The following is a 16,584-nucleotide window of genomic DNA, read 5'->3' on the forward strand; positions in this document are numbered from 1 at the left end:
TTCCTCAAAGAGAAGACAAATTTGAAGGAGGGTATGGCTATAAAAATACATATATTTTTAGATGCTCAGTCTTTCAAAAAGCAAAACTGAATGTATACAGAGAACTATCAATTCAGCTACTTCCCCATCTGCTACCTGGAACTTTAGCCTATTGAAAAACAAGATAATTTCACAGAATCACAAAATGGCTTGGGTTGGAAGAGCCCTCAAGGATCATCAAGTTCCAACCACCCTGCCACAGGCAGGGTTGCCAACTGTTGGATCAGTACTAGATCAGACTGCTCAGGGCCCCATCTAACCCAGCCTAAACACCTCCAGGGATGGGGCACCCACAGCCTCTCCAGGCAGCCTATGTCAGCACCTCTCTCAGTGAAGAACTTGCCCCTGAAACCTAATCTAAACCTGCCTTCCGTCAGTTTAAAACCATTCTTCCTTGTCTTGTCACCATCTAAAGTAACAAAAATTAAGGATTTTAATCCCAAGAAGTGCTGGGGAAAGAAATTTGAATTTTGAAGACTACAAAACACCTTCGGACTATTAACAAGAAGGAACATACACATGTCTGTTTCTCAATAAAGCTAAGATGATGCAGTTCCTATCATGCTGCTTCATGAAAGAGAATGCCTATTTTAAGAGGACTCTGATATTAATGAATAAGATAAACTTTTAATGCCTTCATTTTGTTAAAAATGCATTCTTGAATTTAATTGGATGGCATAATACACCACAAAATAGCTGATTTTATACATACTTCTTTTTTTTAAAACACAAATGAAAGTATGTCTCTCTGGCGACTGGCTGAGGTTTTCCTGCACACTACTGCTACGTAGCTGTAGTTCTCCTTTTCCCTGTGTTTCAGTTCCCTACACATTTTCCCTATGAGTATCCACACAAACAGCACTATATCAAATCCATGTAATGGAATACTGCTATATAAGTATGGTGTGACCTCAGTGAAAAGGGCAAATGTACATAACATTTTTGAACTGCTTCCTAGCAATGAAATTCAACATCTCATTTCTTATGCCAAAGTAGAAAGTATCCAAAATACACAGGGAAGATGAAGAGTAAGAAATAACCAATCCAAATTCTTGATCCTTATGCACTTTCACCCTGACTCCTATTTATTTTCTTCTGATGATAAGGACCACACATCACTTTATTATTCAAAACAGAACAAAGCACGAAGATTTTCTGCAATCCAACTAATTGGTAGCTATTATAACTCTAAAATAAGTATTGCAAACAATTATGAATATAAGTATTTGTGGTTTTTAACAAAGGAAAATCACATGTATGCATGTATAGAGAGGAGAAAAATGAACTAATCAAACTAAAGAACAGCCCTGCTGGGCAAAGTTCATCATCTATGTCAGTCACTCCTCTCTAATTTAACATTTTCCTACCAAGATTTCAATTTCTATGCCACAAAACATTAACACAGAAAAGCTATGCTGAAACATCTCATTCTCAAAATTAACTGTTGCCAAAGACTATTAAAAATGATTACATTCAGAATATGTTCATAAGCAAACAAATAAATATAAATTAAATGAGACCAAATGCATAAATGCATCTGGCAACCACAACAGCAAGGACTGTATGGTAACAGCAAAACCCTTACTAAATACTTTGCCAAACAAGTCTAAAATGAATGCCAAGTTCATAGCAACTGAAAACAACTTCAATCCAAGCTCCTTCCAACTCCTCTGCCCCCACTTCCTAAGGAGGTAGGACTCAATGTGCTTCACTGCATGTTGAACACTCTAAGATTAAATAAAGACCAACTCAGAATCACTTATTCTCCAACACAAAGAAACAAAAGTGGCTAGAGTGTTATCAATCGGTTACTTGGAGCAGATGCACTGCATTCAGGGTGCTGAGGAGCTGCTGCGTCGTTGTGAGATCCCTCTCCATCTTTGTGGGAACTGAGGAAGAGCTCTGCTAATTAGTAACAGGTACATTTCACATCAGCCTTAAAAGAGCAGGCTGTTAGCAGAAGTGGGCAACAAAACCTCACGGAGGTCAAACCAGCCTAGTTCAGACAGAACGTGACACATCAAATCCAATTTTCCCTCAAGTTGAATTTGATTGCAACTCTGTATGTTCCATTTGCAAATCTGGAGGTAATGTATTTACACTGACTAAAACCAGTCAAAAATAACAACTAATTGCCAAAAATATCATCAATCTTGAAACCTATTCTCAAATTCTTTTAATCACAATGGGAAGTACAACTGCATATTTTTCACTGTTCACAGGACTGCAATTAGTCAGTGTATCACAATGCATCCAATTATTTGCTGTAACATCTGCTTGTCATAATTTGTTTCATTCTGAACATTGTTACAGTTTGAAACACAGCACAGATAAGTTGATTTTCACTTTGAAGATGCATGTTTAGCTCATTTAAATGAGGAGCCAAATCCACCAAAAATGCTAAATTTGAGCCATTTTTCATTTCCAAGTTCTAGCATAAATTTTCCTTTTGATTCCATAACTTACTTGTATTCTTTTGCAATTCATAAAGTTTTTTTCACGTTTTACCCTGACTTACCACCTTCCTTCAGATGTGTAAGAGATGTCCTCATTATCAGCATCCATGCTGTTAAGGAACTCGTGGGATTGGCTGTGATTCAAGCACTTCTTGGCATACAATGTAGTGCTATTTCATCAAAAGAGAGTTGCTGGTAGCAAGTGCACCATTTTCTATTCATTTTATAATTTTATTTTTTTGTTTTAATTAACCCATTACCAGGATGCCTGTATATACATACAGATATGTTGACAAAGGTCAAAGAAAATTGTTTTCATGCAGTTTTAGTGCTTTGTACAAATCAAGAGACGTAGTTGTATCTTTTAATGGCACCAAAGCAGCCATTTCTTCAGTGCCATTACATTTGTTACCAATGTCTCTAACAAACACAGCAAGTTGAGCCATATCCGTAGCATCAGCACTTCCATCTGACACCAAAACATAAAATTTCAAATTAGCAGCTTCATTCTCCAAATTTATTTTAAAAGATTTTTCTATTTCCTCAATTCACCTTCTTACAGTCTGGTGAGACAAACTGATATTAGAAAAATTCAGGTTTTTTGGTTTGTTTTTTAACATCAGGACAAATTATATCTGTCACATTTTCCATACACTGCTTTATAACCTCACCATCAGTGGAGCACAATAAATGAATAAAATAGCCTGCACCCAGAAGCCAGGCTCTTGTCAGCAGTACCCAGCAACAGGACGAGGGGCAATGGGCAAAAACTGGAACTCAGGAAGTTCTATGCAAACGAGGGAAAACTTTTTTTACTGTGAGGGTGACAGAGCAGCTGAACAGGCTGCCCAGAGGGGCTGCGGGGTCTCCTTCTCCAGAGATCGTCAAAACCCACCTGGGGACACTTTCCTGTACAGTCTGCTGTAGGAACCTGTTGGAGCAAAGGGTTGGACCACCTGATCTCCAGAGGTCCCCTCCAACCCCTGTGATAGAAAAAAATAATCTGGAAGAAGTTGCACATTTTTTCCTCACAACATTATATACTTGAGACCATCTCCGGATGCATTTTGAAATACAGCAAAAACATTTTAAGGGCAATAATTTTGGTCCTGCTATGTCCTCCCATGATTGTAGCATTAGTACTTTACCAGCTTTAGTAAAGTAATCATTTCTCAAAGGGAAGAAAGGACAGTCTAGTTGGGAGACGTGTTGTTACTGGCCCCTCAGGCCCACAGATTGTAGGTTAACATCATAGGAAACAACACCAAAAGCAACGTCAAAAAGCATCAAATGAAAAAATAAAAACCAAGATGAAAAAAATTGAAGCCCCAAAACCCCCAGAACTAAAGCAATTGCACAGATGAGATGTTTCTCATACAGAGAAACCTAAGCTTCTGTTTCACGAATTGTTTTGAAATATCTTTCTATCAAGCAAAGTTACATGATATTCCTTCAGAGAATGGAAAAGACAGAGTGAAAGCTCTCAGTAATTACAGCATTGGAAGATACAAGGCACATCGAGCCAAATGAAGCCAAAACCAGAAATCCAAAATAAAATCCATCACACTAAAAAAAACAACAAACCAAGACATTCCCAAACAGCTTAGTTTTCCATTTTTCCCCACAGTACACTTGCATTAAGCAGCTCACAAATCAAAGAAAGCCACTAAAACAATGGTCTTCATCTAACACAGAAAGCTTATTTTTTTTTTTTCCACCATACAGGAAGATGTCAGAGTCAAAAGTACTACTTTTCAAACTATGCAGTGCCTAAAGAACAAAAAAATGAGTAAACTCACTTTCTACAGTAACTTTTGTACTGCAGTGCCAACAGCTGAGATTTTTAGCAGTGTGGTAGCAGAAAATTTGGAAAATGTTTCAGAGCAGAAATGGTGCCAAATGCCATTGAAAACACTTAGGACCCTGCCATCTGTTACTTGTATTGAGTTTATATTCATTCTGTAACCTAACTACTATCTGGAGAATTTGGGTATTTAAGTTTATGTCATTTTATAGTCTTTCAGGGGACTATTTAAAGGAACTACCAAACAAAACTACCAACATCATTCTTTCCTACTTTTAAATCACTCTCTAAAAAGTTACTGTTACGCACTGTAAAGTAGTTACATAAATTGGAATGACTGCCTAACACTGAGCCCCCTCCATTACTGCGGTTCAACTAAACATGAACATGCATTAAACACTTGCAGTACTGCACATTTTAAGAATTCCCTTCTAAATTACAATGGTTTTTACACAGATGAAAACACCAGCACAACAACAGGACAAAGCACGAGCTCCGAAAAAGTGAAACAAGGACAAAACCAACACTGACGTAGAAAGGCATAAGATGAAATATACCAGGTTAGATCTTGCAGTGTAGTATATGTCTTCTGTATTGTCCAAAAAATCGCTACTGTCAGGCTGTTCATTAGATAAGAGATCAAGAAATTCAAGTTATTCACATTGTCGCTGAAAGCCAGGCACAGATAAAGGGAAACGTTTTTGCAAAAAAGAAAAACAATCTGTTAGTTGAAGCTCAAACCATGTTAGAGCAGTTCAGGGAGGATAAAGCACAACAAAGGGCATTGTGCCATCACCAAAGGCAACTGAATCACACCAAAATAAGGACGCTGTTCAACACCTGAGCTGTGGTATCGGGTGAAAAACTGCCTCAGTAAGATGCAGGTATGCACCAGCTTAAAATTAAAGTGCATTACCAACAGTAACTTATCATGCAGCAGTTGTCCAGTCCTTTGCTTGACTAGTCATGCTCTTCAGTCAAGCAGCATGAAGATCATGCATGTTTTAGCAAGATAAAAGCAAAAGGGTCAGAAGAACTGCTTTAATTAAAGAGATCAACATCGTTATTGTTGAAGGAAGAAGTAGTACCTCTTGCCCCTGCTTCCATTTAAAAATCATTCTTTTCCCACTCAATCCGTTCCTTGGAAAGATCTCGTTGGCTTCTGACACACCAATTTGAGTTTTCCACTATTTCCACGTCCAACAACAAAATATGTTTTGTCTTTGGTTTCTAGACTGAACATCATCACTCTCAAAATCCCAATCTCTCTCTTGGCTAACAGCAGTTGTAATAATCAACACAACTCTCTTAACTCTCAATCCACAGTGATAAGAACAGCTACTGCAGATACAAATATTTGATGTAAGCAATTGTTACAGTTTTGTTTTTTAACAGGAACTGTATCTTGCCTGCAGTGGCTTTTTCAGATATGTCACAGTAATTCTGTGGCAGACGAGCTGAAGATTATTTCATAAATGGGCATTCTTTTCCATTCACACCTACACTGAAAACAAACTTGTACACTAGTACTAAAGAAATACTCCTACCAGGTCATCAGACATAATATATTATTACTTTGATATAAAATACCTTAAAATAAACACATTTTTATCTCAAAAAGACAGATCATGTCTGCTTGCTTCATTTCAATACGGGCAGCGAGGCTGTTAATCTCCACAAGCAGATAAGGCAAGATTGGAAATACACAAACTCTGACAGGAATAGAAAACAGTAAAATTTCCAGAGTTAATCTGGACATTTCAAGCTTCTTCTTGCAGCAGCAAGGGCTTCCAAAGTCCAAAGGGTCCAATGTCCAAAGGTCCTGATTGCTAACAGCCACTATGGAAGAAGATCCAATTCCTCCTTTCCAAGAATACCTGTCAAAGAAGTGCTCTCAGAAGTGCTCTCTTTGACCTCTGCAGAAGATCTCTATCTTGTTTAACACACACAGCTACAGCTAGGACCTCTAACGCTGTTACATCGATGTCTAAATACTGTATCTAAAATCACTGCGACATCCTGAATGTGACTGGAAAAATTGTTCTCCCCTGTCTCGATTACACTCCAGAAATATCAGACTGCCTGCCCAGCCAGTTGCAGAAGAGCAATATTGTGCACAACCTTATACACCCAGAGCCATCTGGCCCACTGACAAAGGACAGGACACTGTGAAAGAGATTTAAGCACAGCTACAGAGCCATATTAAGGCAAAGAGCATCAGAAATCCCACTTGTGGTCTGAAGACTACGGAAAAGGAAGCACCCAGCACCAACCAACTCTTAGGAACAACTGCAACTCCAGGAGCGGAGCTGATGTCCCTCTCACCTAAAGTACTAAATCAACTTATTTACATTAACACCTGCTTTAGAGAACACAGTAGTCAGCAGTAAGGAAGCATAATTTTAACTAGGACGTATTCTTTTTAACTAGGAATGTGAAGAAACCTCCAAAGTGTACAAACAAGGAAAGCAACAGCCTCCATAGAAGAGGAATTTACAGCAGTGGTGTGACAGCACAAACACCTTTACTCACACTGCCTGAGTTCTCATACATCTAGTACTGGCAGACATCCATAGGAGGAAAACATCAGCACTGTATTGTTACACAAAACAGCAGCCATCAAACTCAGTGTGTTTCAGGTGTGATCCAGGGCCACAGAAAGTTTGTTTGCATGGGAAAATAAAAAACCAACAAAAATCTATTTTCAAATGCATTATATCCCTTCCCAGGCTCTTAATTTTATAATTATTTCTATTAGTTACCATTGCCAATGGGAGCACCAGGGACATAAGCACCTGAGTACACATACAGAGCAATTTTATACCTAAAACAATAAGGGAATGATACACTTAGCAACAAAGTATAAAGGGCAGAGGAAACCCACACAACACATAGCTCATACATCACACCTGGCAAAGTCCACAAATAAGGGCTCTGTCTGTATAGTGTAACGGCATCAAACAATTTTGGACTAGTATGTTACCACCTGCTGGGAAAACTGCTACAAATTTTAGTAGTGCTAAGAAAGTACACTATACATCTTAGATTTCCCTTACTCCATGGATATTTGCAGAGAATAATGTACAGTGCATTGCACATCTTTCTTGTTACTCACAAATTCATGATGTGGCTCTGTTTCTTTCCTCAAGGGTGGATCAAATTTTACTTGACCAACTAAAGAGAAGAAAAGGAAAACAAATTAGACAGTGATTAGGAAACACTTAACTCCAAAGGTTAACAAAAGTAATTCAGTGTAGTGAGTATATCATATGTCCACTGATAGAAACATTTGACACACAAAGTTGTACCTGCTAGAACAGGCACAGAAACTACTCTCAGAAAAGGGAGCACAATCGTCATTAGAAGGATTTGGAGAAGAACTCAGCAAATAGGGCAGGGAAATGTCTTCTTTAAAGGAGAAACACAGCTGTAAAGAAAATACCCGATTTTCTGAATCCAATCTTGGATCTGTTCTTCTGGAGTCTCATTAGCACTAAAGAGAATTGATTCAAGTTCGGGGAAAGCTACTAACACTTTGTCCTTGGCAGGTACCCTTCCCTCTATTTTAGCTTAAGAAAAGACAACTGAAGCTGCCAGTAATGCTTTAATTTAATTCAAGCAAAGAAATGACTACAATCTGGGGATGAAGTCTCTTTCTTACAGCCAGTGATCAGCTTTCTCCCTTATTGATTCCTACATGTCTGTTTCATCTCAAAACCCAAAACAACAAATATACTAAGGAAGAAAAAGCTTTCTTCGACATTTTGTTACCCAGCATAATCTGGCACCACACTGAATATCTTTGCTGGTCTGGGACCCAGGGCTATACCAACCAGCTCTCAGAAGAGCTCAGGTTGCATCCTGTTCAATTAAGATGAGGCAATAGTAAGACTTGTTAAAATGCTGACAAGGGTGTATTCAAATATTTTACATAAGTATTTATTTTGCGTAAACATCTGGAACCTAAATCTGTAGGTAAAACATCACTTTTTTTTTTTCTTTTTTTTTTCTTTTTTAATTTTACTGCATATCAATTAAGATGTTTCTAAGTATTTAAAATACCCAGAATAGTGGTCAAAATTTCATAAAATTGTAAAAACATTGGAGTTGGAAGGTCCCTTCCAAGACCATCTAGTCCAACCCCTCTGCAATGAACAGGGACACCTACAGCTCCACCAGGTGCTCAGAGCCCCATCCAGCCTGACCTTGAGTGTGTCCAGGGATGGGGTTTCTACCACATCTCTGGGCAGCTTGTGCCAGTGTCTCATCGCCCTTATAAAGCACATTTTACTTACATCCAGTCTACATCTCCCCTCTCTTCTAGTTTGTAATTATTTTCCATTATCCTATCACAAAAAGTTGATATTGTGTCCCCTTCTTTCTGATAGCCTCCCTTTAAGTGAATATCAACGATTAACTTCAGAACATCATAAGCATGTGCTTACAGTTTATTTCAGAGCGCGTCTTTTCTTCTCTCACATTTCTACTTGTCGAATGAATTCTATGAGGCACAACAAGAGGCTAGAAAACAAAAATAAAATACTTCAAAATATATTTCACTTGAAACAATACCATGCAGTTTTTTAAAGCACATTACTTTAGCATAGTATCAACAAAGAAAACAAGCGGAAGCCAAAAATAATGTTTTTTGTATGTTAAAGTTATTTGGAGACATTTCCACTGAAAACAGCTTCAATTTCAGTGCAAGTATTTTTAAACTCCGAGTTTGAGCAAGTAAAGACAGTGCTGACCAACAATTGCTTTTTCTCACATTAACACTTCCTTTTTGTGCCTTTCAGTTTACAGGTATTATCAGCATCTAAATAAGTAGTAACACTAACTGAGACTCGTTGACAGCATTCTCCTTTGTTTAGATACCTTTTCCATGGATTTCTATTTACTTCTATATACAGAATAAAGTATCATGGGCTTGAAGATCCCACTTGCTTTTCCTCACTCTCCATAGCATCACCACAAGTAATCTATGAGAACTGCACATTTGCTACATTTCTGTTTTGAATATATGGCACAAAACAATTTGTAATGAAAGTAATCTGACATAACGGGGTCAGAAATTTGATGTAAACATTCCTTTTATAAATACTAATTCTAATCTTCACTTGGCAGCTTTTATCTACAAAACAATGGAAAAGAGCTTTAACTGGTTCACAAGGAGTCACGAATAGCTCTGCAACTATTTGATCATGAAATATTATCTGAAAGCATTAATCCCCTTCTGTTTTCATCACATATGACTTCCCTGCTTTACATTAGGATCTTACACACGTACATAGCATTTCACCTCACTTCTACATTCACTTTTGTCTTTTCTGCAGCTGGATGGGCTTCAGGACTAAGGGTATTTTTCTCCCATATACCTCAGAGGCACGTGTTTGGTTTTGGAACTTGTGCCAGCCTCCACTCATGCAAAACAAACTGGGATTGCAGTTCAAAAACAGCTTGATAGATAGCTCAAGATGCAGTTCAAGATCTGATCTGATTTTCTATGTGAGTATTTCAACCACAGTGCCGAAAGGTTTCTTACTCATAATCCTTTGCTGAAAGGCGTTGCTCACTTGCTCACTGTGCGTGAGCACTTATAACACCAGTATCATGAGCCAGGTTTTAGGAGGGAGGACAGGCATTTCTGCCTTTGCAGTATTATTTTGCGAGTTCGTTGCATCCTGCCACAGATGTTCACTGATATTCACACTGTGCTACATGCAGAACCTGCCCTCACACTTCCTTTTCCTTGTCAACAGAATTACTGGAAGTAGCCAAATCCTCACTGCTCTGTCACAAGGACGGAGTCCTCAACTCACCTTGAAAGACCTATGCTGACAACAAACCAATAGAAGCAGCAGACACTCGAACTGTGCTTGAGGACAAAGGAATGTGTGTTAGCTTCCAACACAATTGCCATTTTGGTGCAACTTCAGGCATGGGACAGATCTCAAGAGCAGTCTTAAAGCCAAAACATACAGCGTTAAGGCTCAAATATAAGCACTTTCCTCTCTGCAACCTTTTCAATTGCAGAGACTATCATATCTATGATGCTATCATATCAGTAACCACCACAAGAGTCACCGTCACAGGAAAGTGAAGAACAGACGGTTGCCAGCAGATACAATGGTTTACTTATAAGGGAGTGAACACAGAATGCCAATTGGAAATCCTGTCTTTGACTGAACTGGAAACCCAATTAGGTCCTCCGTTAGTTTTAATAAGAAAACACTGAAAATGCCACAATCACAGATATTGCTGCCAAATACTTATTGTAGCAAGGGGACACCTTCCTGATTATATCCAAACAACTTGATTCCGTGGACCATGGTTATTTTGGTTTTGTTTTGGTTTTTTTTTTTCCTCTACACTAAACTTTTCATCTGTAAGACAAGCTTCCAGACCATCCTACCCAAACAGCATGAGCCAGGTGAACAGCTAACATAGCTCATGTTATGTTGCTGCTCTCAATTTTTGATGGGCGCATTCAGTGTATCCTACTAGAGTAGGAGAGGGGATTCCCCAAGTTCTGATGAACACCTTCAGTCTATGAGCAGGCAGGTCGTGCAGCATGTCTGAAAGGGTACACTTCTTACCCACCTTGATAAATTATAGGAATGACCACAGCGACAACAATGGCTTTAATTATGACAGAATTCTTAATCTAAAACACAGACCTTGCTCAAGATGTCTTGAATAATTTATTACAGAAGCAGATTCTGGACTCATTTATTTTGTAAGGAAACACTGCCCAAACATCCAACTCATTTTGCAGGCAAATGAAAAGCCTCAATGGAAAATGATTTGGTAGCATCATATCTGAGTTGCCTGATGAAGATGATCCAACGCTACAAGTAATGGTGCTTGAAGCTCACTGCACAGCTCAAGGCCATGAATGAAGACTGAGAAGATTATACCTATCCCTGAATCCACAAATGCAACAAAAAATCCCTCAGACGCATAAAGTAGACAGCAAATGAATTATCATTTGAAAGAATAAAAATCAAAAAGACATGCAAGGCAGCTTGCATATCCTAAGCACTATCAACTCACCTAGTTTCTTTAAAATCATGAAAATAGGCACTCTTATCACTGATGTGAGATTATTATTTGCTCCCAGACAAGGCACATTTTTCCTCTGATATCAGGCTTCATTATGTAATAACTGATAAATATATTGCACAAAGTAAGAGTTTTCTTAAAGCAAAGTCAGAAGGGACATATGAGTGAATACTAGTTTGAAAGCTGCTGATAACTGTCAGTAAGATGTCTACAGAGTCACTTCAGTACACAAAGAGCAGAGTCCCCATGTGACTGGCCCAAAATGAAGGGTGAGATTTTTGCTAGAAAATATGTAGAAGAGACACGGGGAAATGGCACATCAGTGATTCAGGACAATTTCCAGGAAAGCTACTCAGTGCAAGCTTTTATGATCTGAACACTTCGCTAATATGAAAGCATGCTGAGAACAGCTATCTTTCCTTTTACGACATCGTATGAAAGCTCCAGTTTTCTAGTTTCCACAGAAATACTGCTTTAAGGAGATCCCAGAGCTTTTTCCATCATTAAATAGACGCTGAACTAAAGGACACCTGATCTTCAGATCTCAGAGCGAGCAGCAGATCCGAGTTCTTCAGTGCTGATTCTTGACGGAGACAGAAACCTTTCTCTTGCAAGAATCAAACATATTAAGGATTTTCTTGCATGTTTGACTTCCTTTTTTTTTAATTATTATTTTTAACAGCTTGACTACTAGGAACCACTTTTAAGAGTACTGATTATTCAGTCCTTATGCCTTCCTCTCCTTCCTCACCCATTTAAAAAGTACTTAAACATTGCTCTCCACAATAGATTTCACCTTCACTTCTTTCCACAATCATTCATTTTAACTTCTAAGGAAGAATAAAACAGACTCAGCGCGTGACGTCTTGTCTTTGATGTTCTAGAAAACACTAAAGCTCATTTAAATCTGAAAATGAGTATACTAAAGTAGATGCTTCTTCTAAGCCTATTTTCACTTGAATCATTTAGATTAGCTTGACCACAATAGGGAAAAAATACCCACAAATCTAAAAAACACACAACACACAAGCATGTAATTAATGAGTCAGTGGCATTTATGTCAAAAGAATTTCTTTTCCCTGAAAGAGATAATCAATTAGGGTACTGTAAACGTTAGGAAAGTCTTCAATAACAGAATTAAATACAAAGATAGGACGCAATATACAAAATCTGCTTTTTCTAATTTAGATAACATTTCAGCCCTGTACCTTCATAAGCATGCTGTCTTTTCCATGCTGTTAAAGCACAAAAATCAGAGACTTTGACAAAACAGTAAATGGAATCAAGTCTCATATTCTAAGGCAGAAAAGAAAATTTGCAAGACATGTATAGCAAAACATTTGACAAAAACAACCACTGAAACATTCTCATAAGAAAGTTGTTCAGAAAGTAGATTAATAGCTAAAGAACAAGTTCAATATGTGAACAAGATGGTGTTGTGAATGTACCCTGTGAAGATGGCAACAATTCCATGAAGAAACATAGCAGGACATGTGACAGAACTCAGGACTGACACATTCCACATCTACTTTCACAACACAAATTGGACATGGACAACAGTAAATAAACCTATAACATTTACAACTCTATTTGAGCTCTTCTTCCTGAAACACAACAAATTTTGCTAAATGTCACGTATAACATTCAGCAGGAAAACCTGAACTCTTGAGACTTCTGTGATCATAAAACATTCTGTGGTTCAACAAATACTAATTAATTAGCCAATCATTTAGTTTTATTGGAAAACAAATTCAACCTGATTCTGTAGATATAGCATATTCCTACCTCAGGATCATCATCATCAAAGTCATGGTAAGTGGAATGATCAGGATTATTCATTTTATCCAAAAGTTCAATAGCAAGACTTCTATTTAATGGCTGGGTAACAAAAGGATGCTGAAGGACAGAACAAAGAAACAAACAGATTAAAATTCCAAACAGCCATATTAAGTGCATTTCCATTTTATAACTTACAAAAAAGAAAAACTAAAGGAAACCAAACAAATTTATACCTGCAGTAATTTTTCAGCTGTAGGTCTTTTTTTAGGATTTTTTGTAAGTGCCATTTTCACAAAATGATGGAAACTATTGGACCTGTAAAACAAAATGGTAAAGTCAGCCCAGTGAAATACATGATCATTATCTACTGAAACAGAGAGGCGCTTACCATTTCATTTTGTCCTTTAGTTTAGGAGGCTGGAAGTTGCTTTTTGTCATTAGAAAAAGTGCTCTGAAAGAAAAAAGATATATATACATATATATACACACACACACACACACACAAACGCATGCATACACAAAATTAGTATAGGCATTATTTTGCTGGCGATGAGCCCATCAGTTCAAAAGATGCTATCGGGACAACACTGCTCATTTACGCACAAAAAAGAGCTGTTAATTGCTGTGGCAGGAGGCCTTCCCACATCAGAACTGCTTATAAACTCCACACTCAAAGTCTGAAATAAAAAATTAAGGATCTTTTAACTAAATTTTGAGGTAAATGACACTGAAAAAACAATGTAGTGTAGATGCAGAGCTGGTGCCTGAGTTGCAGTTTTAAATGCTTCAGATGGCTCTGAGTTGGCTCCATAGTAATAGCAATGTCACTAATCTGGGTCCTTCACTGTTTGATGATGTAGATTAGGAATGGCATTTATTAGAGGATGATTATGACATAATGTAACATGTAGATATGGAATCAGGAAAGACAAGGCACAGATCAAAATGCACTTGGCAAGGGATGTGAAAAAAAACAAGAAGAAGAGACAGGCTAGAGAGAGTATACGCCCACTCTCTGATAAATGAAAAGGGAAAATTAGCTGCAACAGACATGGAGAAGGCTGAGATACTTATAAGTTCTTTGCCTCAGTTTTCACCGCAAGCCAGGTTTCTCGTGTCTCTCACATCACTGAACCTCTAGGTGGGGGCTGAGGGAGCTAAATCCCTCCCACTGTAAGACAAAAGCAAGTTCAAGACTGCATGTGTACAGGTTTTTGGGGCCTGATGACATGCATCCCAGAACCCTGAAGGAACCGGCTGATAAGATGGAGAATGACTTGGCAACTATATGTGAAAATATATGTGAAAACTCCGGTGAAGTCACTGGTGATTGGAAAAAGGGAAACATCACTCCAATTTTAAAGGAAGGAAGAAAGGAAGATCCAGGGAACTAAAGGCCTCTAATGCCTGTGAATATCGTGGCATGACTCTTCCTGGAACAGATTTTAAGGTACACGAGGGACAAGCAAGTGATCCAAGGCAGCCAGCCCATCTTAACCAAGGGCAGATTGTGCCTCACCGCTCTGGTGCCCTTCTGCGATCAAGTGACAACATTGGTGGTGCAAGGAAGGGCAACTAATGTTGCCTACCTGGACTTGTGCAAGGCCTGACATGGCCTCATACCACATCCTTATCTCTATAATGGACAGACGTAGGTTTGAAAGGTAGGCACTCAGTGGATAAAGAATCGATTGGAAAGTTGCAGCCGGAGGATTGTGGTCAATGGCTCTGCGTCCAGGTGGAGGCTGGTCACACATGGTGTCCCCCAGGGTCCATCTTGGGACCAGCGCTCCTCGACATGTTTCTCAATGACAAAGGTGATGGGATTGAGTGCACTTCCAGTAAATTTGCAGATGACAGCAAGCTGAGTGGTGCAGCTGACAAAACAGAAGGGAGAGATGCCATCCACAACAACATGAACAAGCTCTAAAGGTGCACCCACAGGAACATAATGAGGTTCAACAAGGTCAAGAGCACAGCTTTGCACCTGGGTTGGGGAAATCCCAGATACATTTACACTCTGGGAAAAGAGCTCATTGAGAACTGCCCTGCCAAGAAGGACATCATGGTCCTGGCAGATGAAACACTTAATATGAGCCAGCACCACGTACTTGCAGTCTGGAAAGCCAACATCATCATTCTTAGCTGCATCAAAAGAGGGGTGGCAGCAGGGTAAGGGAGGAGAGTGTCCCTTTCTACTCTGCCCTTGTGAGGCCCCACCTGGAGTACTGCAACCAGGTAGAGCACCTCCAGAAAAAGAAAGATGCAGAGCTGTAGGAGAGGGTGCAGAGGAGTGCCATGAAGTTGCTCAGAGGGCTGGAGCACCTCTTGTACAAAGAAAGGCTGAGGGAGCTGGGCTTGTTCATCCTGGAAAAGAGAATGCTCCAGGGAGACTTTGCAGCCTTCCAAATACTTAATGAGAGCTTATGGGATTGAGACTGACTTTGTTTGTGGTTTTTTGTTTTGTTTTGTTTTTTACACAGTCTGATGGTGATAAGACAAGGATGAATCTTTTTAACCTAAAAGAGGGGAGATTTATATTACATGTCACTGGAAATTTTTAACTGAGACTGGTGAGGTGCTGGAACAGGTCCCCAAGATAAACTGTGGATGCCTCATACCTGGAGGTGCTCAAGGCCAGGTTAGACAGGGTCTTGGGGAAGCTTGAGCTGGCTCCTGATTTAGTGGTTGGCAACCCTGCTCATGGTAAGGGAGATAGAATTAAGGGATCTCTGAGGTCACTGTCAACTCAGGCCACTCTATAATTCTCTGAACATCCATGCAGTACTCCCAGACACCACAAGTATACAGAGCCAGCTATTCCAAATGGATTATTTATAAAGCTGTATTTACACACCAAACTTTAACCCCTCACTAACCTCATTGGATGTAGGTCAAACATTGGAGGCTGAAGTTCAGCAAGCTCTATAGCAGTTATTCCAACTGCCCACAGATCACAGAGTTGGTTATAGCCACCTTTTCTTTCTACTGCAGCAACTTCTGGTGCCATCCTACACAGTAGAAGACGTTTGATGTAAGATACACTTCTCATCACAAATCAAATATCCTTCTGCATGCAGCCATAATTTCTCAACAGCTCTCAATTTGCTGCATATACATTTATATGTGCCTGTATATACACACATGCAAACAAACGTGTGTGTGTATATATATATATACACACATATATATACACACACACATATACACACACATATGTATGCATGTGCATGTAAAAAGGTATGTAACACATACATTTATTGATTTAAACTTGAGAAATTCACCCTATGGACTACAATATTTAGAAAACACCAGGTTTTTCCCTAGTTCTCTTTTCAGTGTGGTACTTTGTGGTACTCGTGTATTCAGCTGAAAGCAGTGATAGGTAAATAATTCCCAAGTTAGAAATCCTCTTCTCTGTAGCAAGCATACAATTTTCCT

The 16,584-nt window shown here is 38.8% G+C and overlaps 1 protein-coding gene across 2 annotated transcripts in view; it reads right to left on the reverse strand.

Annotated features, from left to right (window-relative positions):
• MAP4K3 (mitogen-activated protein kinase kinase kinase kinase 3) overlaps positions 1-16,584 on the reverse strand; it is a gene marked incomplete at both ends in the record, with an annotated part of 80,554 nt that overhangs the window by 35,644 nt on the left and 28,326 nt on the right. The window contains 7 exons of one of the 2 annotated variants that reach the window (XM_079550178.1): positions 4,857-4,919; positions 7,415-7,473; positions 8,745-8,820; positions 13,150-13,260; positions 13,377-13,458; positions 13,532-13,594; positions 16,023-16,154. In XM_079550178.1, coding sequence (XP_079406304.1) covers positions 4,857-4,919; positions 7,415-7,473; positions 8,745-8,820; positions 13,150-13,260; positions 13,377-13,458; positions 13,532-13,594; positions 16,023-16,154 — 586 coding nt within the window. The remainder of the gene's footprint in view (positions 1-4,856; positions 4,920-7,414; positions 7,474-8,744; positions 8,821-13,149; positions 13,261-13,376; positions 13,459-13,531; positions 13,595-16,022; positions 16,155-16,584) is intronic. The other variant, XM_079550179.1, reaches the window with a different exon arrangement.

Source organism: Tetrao urogallus (assembly GCF_951394365.1).
Source record: "Tetrao urogallus genome assembly, chromosome: 2".
NCBI lineage: Eukaryota > Metazoa > Chordata > Aves > Galliformes > Phasianidae > Tetrao > Tetrao urogallus.